We start from the raw sequence: 8,474 nt of genomic DNA, 5'->3' as shown, positions 1-8,474 counted from the left end.
CTTCCCCTCAAAAGGAAGGAACTTCGGTAACACATACTCGTCTTCACCGGCTCCACTCTTGTTTATCTCGCACCTTTACTTGTGCAAGCTTTTTAGTGTTACTTCCCGTGCTTTCTTGTGTGCTTGTTGTTGTTGCATCATATAGGTTGCTCACCTAGTTGCACATCTAGACAACCTACTTTGATGCAAACTTTAATTTGGTAAAGAAAAGCTAAAAATTGTTAGTTGCCTATTCACCCCCATCTAGTCAACCATATCGATCCTTTCAATTGGTATCAGAGCAACGTCTCTTCACTAAGGACTTTGCCGTCTGAAGAGTATGGTTGACACCGTAGACGGGGTGGAGGAGCACTCCGGTGTGAATCCAATCTTGTCTACGGGCGATGGGGGAACCTCAGTCTCTCGTGAGGAATTCAGTGTAGCCTTGGAGACATTGAAAACCTCCATGACGACCGAGATTGAAAGCATGTTTACTAAATTCATTGAAGGGCTTAAACTATCCACCGCACTGTTGAAAGTGGGTGATCCCACTGACAAGGTGACGGATGCTAACTCCGACAAGGGGGAAGCTAGTAGTGAAAAGGCTCCTTCTAGTGGTAAAAATGGCACCGGCATCTTTGCCCATGTGGAACCACCACTTGTTTATGGTGGACCATTTCCTTCCACTCATTTGAATCATGCCGGTCCTCCCCCTAAGATTGTGAAAAATGAGGACTTTGATTCTTGGTTTATCGCTTTAAGCGTCATTTAAATCATGTGAATACTAATCTTTGGAGAACCATTGAAGAAGGTTTCTATCTGCATGACCCAAGCAACTTCACTCCTCGAGAAGCCACGGATAATCAATTCAATGAGAATGCTCTCTTCATCATCCAAGATGCAATTCCACCTAAAGATCTACCTCATCTTCGGCCCTTCGCCTTGGCCAAAGATGCATGGCTTTGTGTTGTCTCTCTCTACTGGGGAAGCGCAAGCATTCAACGCTCCAACTATGAAGTAGTGCAAGATGAAGCCGATGAGTTTGCAATGAAAGAAGATGAAGAACCTCGTGAGCTTTATCGGAGAGTAACCAAACTCGCGGTCTCACTCCGAGATCATGGGAGCAAGGACACGGATGACAATTGGATCAAGCGCAACTTCCTCAAGGCAATGATGCCTTACCACAAGGCCATGTCCTCCATCATTCGTCAAAGGCCGGACTTCCACACTTTGACCTCAAGTGAAGTGTTGGATGAGTTTGTTGCTATGAACATCTTGGACAAGACCGCCGATAATGCGGTGCTTCACTCTCAAAGGCAAAGAAGCCAACCTTGCATTGAAGGCCAAGGTTTGTGTTGAAGAAGAAGAAGAAGAAGAAGAAGAGGAAGAAGAGGAAAGGAACCCCGAAGATACAAAGTATGCCTATCATGAACACATGGCACTTGCTTCAAGGCAATTTTGGAGCAAAAAGAACTCAAGACCAAACTTCAACAAGAACAACTCAAGTGGCACGAAGGGCAAGCAACGTGTGAGGACTTGCTACAATTGTGGCAATGTGAGCCATTTTGTTGCAGAGTGCCCGTATGAGAAGAGGGAAGACAATGGTGGCAAGCTCATCTGAAAGGACAAAGCCAGGTCTTTCCCCAACAAGAGCAACTTCACCAAGAAGACACCTCACAAGGCGTTGGTGGTTCAAGAAGAGTACCATGAGGATGATGATGATGATGAAGATGGTGAGTCGGTTGCCATGGCCTCCGTTGCCCTTGCAAAAACTCCACGAGTGTCTCTCTTTGACTCACCCAATGAGAACATCACCGCCAAGTGCCTCATGGCTAAAGCCACCAACAAGGTAACCCCCAACATCAAAACTACCATCATTAATAATCCTTCCTTGACGGATTGCATTGATGAATATGAGGGATCTAATGTGGAGGAAAATGAGTTTGAGTCCTTTATGGGTAAACTCAAGGGTAAATCCAAGAAGCATTTTGTTGCTCTCTTGGAACAACTTGGTGAAGCCAATGACATGATCGAGGCTCACGAAGATACTATCTCCAAGATGGAGGGGCATAGTCGTGACTATGTCGATGAGATTTCGGATCTTTCCAATGCTCTTGATGAAGAGTTTGGTCTTCGTTTGGCTCTTGAGGAGTCACACAACGTTGATCACGCTAAGTTAAAGAAAGATTTTTGATCATGCTCTCGTTGTCTCTCGTGTGCTAAACTCCGAGAAGGCCAAGCTTGGGGTTGATCTTGCTAGACTCAAAGAGGAGTTTTATCTACTTGACAAGGCTCACAAGGTCTTGAAGGGTGCTCATGCTAGCCGCAAAGAGTCTCATGATCAACTTCAAGGAAAGCTAACCAAGGAGAAAGCCACTTTTCCTCGTATGATGTTAATTGATAATGCAAATGCTACTAACCCATGTTCTGAGCATGTGCATCTTGTTGAGGAGAACGCTAAGCTAAAGGTGCAACTTGAGAAAGTTCTTGTGTCTTGCATACAAGGCGAGAAGAACCTCAACGACCTTTTGACCAACCAAAAGGGAGTTGTGGCCAAGGAAGGGATTGGTTACGTGCCCAAGTCCAAGAACAAGAAGAAGAATGACAAGGCCAAATGACCTCCTCATCTCAAGAAAACCTTTGTGAAGGAGGGAGAGGGTGCTACTAAGGATAAGGAGAAGAACTCCGTGAGGGGTAGTGATGCCAAGAAAGGCAATGCTTCCATTCCCAACAAAGTCGGCGACTTTAACCCTTCTTATGTGTTGTGTCGTGCTAGAGATGGGCATGTTTATGCCAAATTTGTTGGTTCTCCTTATGAGTACATTGAATGGTCTACTTGGGTTCCTAAGACCCTTGTTAATAACATCAAAGGACCCATTACAAAATGGGTACCTAAAACCAAGCATTGATCTCTTGTAGGTGTTTGCTTCCGGTGGGGGATCATGGTTGCTCGATAGTGGAGCTACTAATCATATGACCGGAAGCAAGGACTTGGTGGTGGACGTGTAAAAGATTCCATCCATTCCCACCAACGTCGAGTGGGGTGACGCGTCGTCCTCTAAGGTATTGTGACTCGGCAAAGTTGTCATTTCTCATGATCTTACGATCGAGAAGGTCATGCTTGTTGAGTCCCTTGCATACAATTTACTTTTTGTTCATCAACTAGCACTTATGGGCTTTGCCACTTTCTTTGATATTGATATCATGGCCCTCTTGTGGAGCAAGACTCTTAAAGTAGCCTTTGTTGGGCATGTCGAGAACGGTCTCTATGTGATTAACTTTTCGGAGCGACCCACTAAGACCGCGACATGCCTAATGGCTAAAGTTGACGTGGGATGGCTTTGGCATCCCCGTTTAGCCCACGTCAATATGAGATCTTTGCAAAGTCTTCTCAAGGGGGACCATGTCCGTGGACTATCAAATGTTAGTTTTGCCAAAGATCGTGCTTGCAGTGCTTGTATCGAAGGAAAGCTACATGAGAAGGCTCACCCTCCCACGACTATCATCTATTCGAAGAGGCCTTTGGAGCTCCTTCATTTGGATCTCTTCGGGCCTCCATCCTTTGATAGTCTTGGCGGTAGAAAGTATTGCTTGGTGATTGTGGATGACTATTCAAGATACACTTGGGTATATTTCTTCTAGAGGAAGAGCGAGACCAACAAACCGTCATCGACTTTGCAAATGAAGCTCAATGACAACACAATACAAAGATATTGACTATAAGAAGTGACAACGGCTCCGAGTTCAAGAACTACACCTTGGATGAGTTTTTGAGTGATGAGGGAATCAAGCATCAATATTCCGCACCTTATACCCCTCAACAAAATGGTGTAGTGGAGAGGAAGAACCGGACGTTGATGGATGCGTCAAGGACCATGATGGTGGAGTTCAAGTCTCCCTACAACTTTTGGGCTGAAGCCATCAACACCGCCTGTCATGCATCTAATAGGATCTACCTCCGCAAAGGCTTGAACAAGACTCCATATGAGATACTCACCGGTAACAAGCCCAACCTCAAGTACTTCTGGGTGTTCGGGTGTAAGTGTTTCATTCTCAAGAAAGTTGTCCGTTTGTCTAAATTTGAGGCTAGAGCTTATGAGGGCATATTTGTTGGTTATGCTACAAACTCTCATGCTTACTGTGTTCTCAATAAGTCCACGGGACTTATTGAGGAAACGTGTAACGTGGAGTTTGATGAGAATAACGGCTCCGAAGTGGAGCAAAGTGGTACTTGTGATGTAGGTGATGAAATTCCTCCCCAAGCCATAAGAAGAATGGGTGTTGGTCATATCCTACCCATTGAGGAACCCCTTGTGGCTGAAGGATAAGGACAATGTTCCACTCAAGTGGAACCTTCACCAACCCAATACCCACACGCTTCCGAAGAACAAAGTGAAGGCCCTCAACCTCAAGAACAAGACCCAGGGCAAGGTCAATCTCAAGATGATGTTGTAACATCAAGTGATGCCCAAGGTCAAGTTCTATCCTCCGAGCAAGTTCAATATCAAGAGCTTCCTCGAGATCAACAAGCTAAAGACGGCGCTCAAGATGATCAAGTGGCCACTCCTCGTCTCACCCCCGAGGAGGAATTGGAGCGTCGTGCCACCAAGATTGCTTCCAAGCTCTCCACCAAGGATCATCTCATGACAAATGTGCTTGGAATCTTAAGAAAGGGGGTAAGCACTCGTAGACAATTAGCAAACTATTGTGAACATCACGCGTTTGTCTCGTGTGTTGAACCCCAAAAGGTCTATGAGGCGCTTGAAGATCCGGATTGGCTCAATGCCATGCATGAAGAACTCAACAACTTTGAGCGCAACAAAGTGTGGAGATTGGTGCCAAGGCCAACGGGGAACCACAATGTCATTGGAACCAAGTGGATATTCAAGAACAAGCAAGATGCTCATGGGATAATCATTCGCAACAAGGCTTGTTTGGTAGCACAAGGCTACTCCCAAGTCGAGGGTATCGACTACAGTGAAACCTTTGCTCCCGTTGCTCGTCTTCAATCCATTCGCATTTTGATTGCATATGCTTCTCATCATAACTTTAAGTTACAACAAATGGATGTGAAGAGTGCTTTTCTTAATGGTCCGACTAATGAATTGGTATATGTCAAGCAACCCCCCGGGTTCGAGGATCCCTACTTTCCCGATCATGTGTATCAACTCGATAAGGCACTCTATGGCCTTAAACAAGCCCCACATGCGTGGTATGACCACCTTACCGAGTTGTTACAAGACCGTGGTTTTGAAGTTGGGCTAATTGACCCCACTCTTTTTACTAAGAAGGTCAAAGGGGAGTTGTTTGTGTGCCAATTATATGTTGATGATATTATCTTTGGTTCCCCTAACAAAGCTTTCAATGAGGAATTTGCCGCTCTCATGACCTCAAAGTTCGAGATGTCTTCCATGGGAGAGTTGAAGTTCTTTCTCGGGTTCGAAGTGCAGCAAAGGAGAGAAGGAACCTTCATCAACCAAGCCAGATACACTCAAGACATGCTCAAGAGATTCAAGCTAAGTGATGTCAAGCCGGCTTCCACTCCCATGCCCACCAAGTGCCAACTTGACATTGATCCCAATGGTAAAGCGGTGGATCAAAAGGTATATCGCTCCATGATTGGCTCCTTGCTTTACCTTTGTGCATCTAGACCGGATATCATGTTGAGTGTGAGTATTTGTGCATGGTTTCAAGCCGCTCCTAAGGAAAGTCACTTTGTGGCGGTCAAGCGAATCTTTCGATATTTGGCTCATACCCCAAACTTTGGCTTATGGTACCCAAGAGGAGCAAACTTCAAGCTTGTAGGTTATTCGGACTCGGATTGGGCGGGAGACAAAGTGGATAGGAAGTCCACTTCCGGAGGGTGCCAATTTCTTGGTTGCTCTTTGGTGAGTTGGTCTTCCAAGAAGCAAAGTTGCGTGTCTCTCTCGTCCACGGAAGCGGAGTATGTGGCTGCCGGTAGTTGTTGTGCACAACTTCTATGGATGAGGCAAACTTTAAAGGATTATAGTGTCATTTGTGACAAAGTGCCTCTTTGGTGTGACAATGAAAGTTCCATCAAGATCTCTCTCAACCCGTTGCAACACTTCAAGACGAAGCATATTGAGATTCGGTATAACTTCATCCGGGATCATATTAGGCGATGGGAGATCGAGCTCAACTATGTCAACACTCATGATAACCTTGCAGATATTTTCACGAAGCCTTTGGATGAAGCAAGATTTCATGAGTTAAGGCATGAGCTAAATATCATTGATTCTAGCAATGTGACTTGAATCCTTGCACACCCCACCACACTCAACTTGTTGTCTAGTTTAGGTGTAGGCATGGACATAGGGGGGTGTTGTTCTCTCAATGAACTTTCCCTCCCCCCATAATGCATAAACTAATCAAACTCTTTCACATTAGCCATTTTTGATGGTATGTGTGCTTCAAAGATGAGTGTTGGTCATGGGCCCAAGGTTAAAATCTTCGTGGCGCCATACCTCTGAACTCAAACATAGGTGGCCTCGGCCACCGCCCTCTCTTGGAGAGGTTTGTTTTTGTCGGTTTTGTGTGTGTGTTTGTTCTCGCATTTGTTTCGGTTCGTTTTTCTTGAGCTAAGCCTTTTGGCAAGTCCTCTTTGCGGCAGAGCGGTACTACCGCGGCGTGCACAGTACTACCGCTGACAAGCGTCAAGCGGTACTTCCACCCACCCTAGTGGTACTACCTCTGCGGGGCGGGGAGTGCGGGTTATGAAGGGGCAGGGGGAGTTGTTTTCTCCCCCATACCCATTCGCCCCCACTCGCTTGTCTTCGTCGCTCCAGCGACGCCTCGCCACAGGAAGGCCTCGGTCGGCCGCCGTTTTGTGTCGTCCCTCTCCATTTCCTCCGGTGGAGTTGATCCCCACCACGTCCTCTAGCCATGGATATATCTGGCCATGGGCCGGGCCGGGCCAGGCTTCGGCCCATGCCCCATCAAGCCCTAGGTCTGTTTCCCATGCCCACAAAAATACTACGTTCCCCAGGCCCAGGCCCTCCCAACACAGAAAGCCTGAAAGCCCTAGGCCCTCCCAAAGGCCCTCGACGTTGTAACATCAAAACATCACATCAAATAGCACCAAAACAGTAAATAGTATCTTATAAAGTGTTAAAGACAACAACAACACCAAAATAGCAGCACATCAACACCAAAAGTGCATAAAGAGCAGCACAGCAGCACCAAAACAGCAGCACATCAGCACCAAAACTGCACTAAAGAGCATTGTTTTCACATCAAATAGTATCAAACATTCCACTTTCGAGTTTCTAGAAACACAAGTGCATAAATGTATTATTACATGCCAGATGGCCAATTCATAGAACCAAAAATAAGGACCAGTAGCTACTGGTTGCCATCTCGACATGCCTTCTCCGAATCTTCTACTCATCTCAGTGCTCTAGCAAGAACTCTACAAAATGCAATAAACATCAGGTTAGCTAAAGTACATGTTGAACTTGACAAGTTGACATGAACAAAGAATATGGATGTTACATTCATCATCGGAAGAAGAATTTTCATCATCTAGATCAACCACTTCTGCCTTTCTCTTATTACCTATAACAACTACAACAACATGTTAGCTATAAACTCCAAAGTACATAGCATGAAGAAATAAGCAAAGTAAGTTAAACTATATACCATCTTTCTTCTCCAATTTGCAGCGATACCAATCTTGCAAACACATCAAGGCCTCAACCATCTTTGGTTTAAGTGAGGCTCGGCTCGGGGTTATAACCTTCTTACTCAAGCTGAAAGCAGATTCTGATGCAACACTTGACACGGGAACAACAAGGATATCACGTGCCAATCTTGCTAGTTGCGGATACCTAGCTGCAGACTTGCTCCAGTAATCCAAGATATCAATGTTCTCATTCAACCTCTTGGTAGGTTCAGCCAAGTACAATTCCAATTCAGATTTCTCTTCAAATGTGCTCGTGCTTTCCACATACTGATCATAGTCAGAAAAGGCACCAAGTCCATAAGTTCTTGACATACTAGTTTTGGGTAAGTTATCATGAACAGGTACAACACTACCATATTCATTAAATAAAGAAGTCAAGGTACTTCTAACATCAGCAAGACGACGCTTGGCATCATCCTCTTCATACAGCTTGGAGTAGGAATAAGCCAAGAACTTGAACTTAATACGGGGATCAAGAACAGCAGCACAAGATAGAAATACACTATAGTCAGACCAATATTTCATGAACTTTTCTCTCATAGCAAACAACATTGGACCCATATAACTATTTATACCATCGGTAGCCTCAATAATAGCAGTATGAACTAGATAAACATTCATGAAGTACAAGTTGGCTATTGGATATCTTGTTCCTGAGAAAACAGTAGTTACCTCGAAGAAAACCTCCAAAAACTGATACATATGAGATACCTTGGACCATTCTTCCTCACTTGGCCAAAATGCACCTTGAAGATGCTATCCCTCTCAGAATACCACTTCAACACTTGTTTAA

At 45.0% G+C, this 8,474-nt stretch overlaps 1 protein-coding gene across 1 annotated transcript; it reads right to left on the bottom strand.

Moving 5' to 3' along the window:
* Positions 1-7,253: 7,253 nt before the first annotated feature.
* On the bottom strand, positions 7,254-8,233 carry LOC125506776 (zinc finger BED domain-containing protein DAYSLEEPER-like). Its single transcript, XM_048671489.1, has 3 exons — positions 7,639-8,233; positions 7,492-7,554; positions 7,254-7,408 (listed from the first exon to the last, which is right to left on the bottom strand). Coding segments are annotated over exons 1-3 (660 nt in total). The 3' UTR covers positions 7,254-7,406.
* Between the last annotated feature and the right edge of the window lie 241 nt (positions 8,234-8,474).

This window comes from Triticum urartu, chromosome 5 (assembly GCF_003073215.2).
Source record: "Triticum urartu cultivar G1812 chromosome 5, Tu2.1, whole genome shotgun sequence".
In the NCBI taxonomy this organism is placed as follows: Eukaryota; Viridiplantae; Streptophyta; class Magnoliopsida; order Poales; family Poaceae; genus Triticum; species Triticum urartu.
This window is presented reverse-complemented; position numbering and strand designations above follow the sequence as displayed.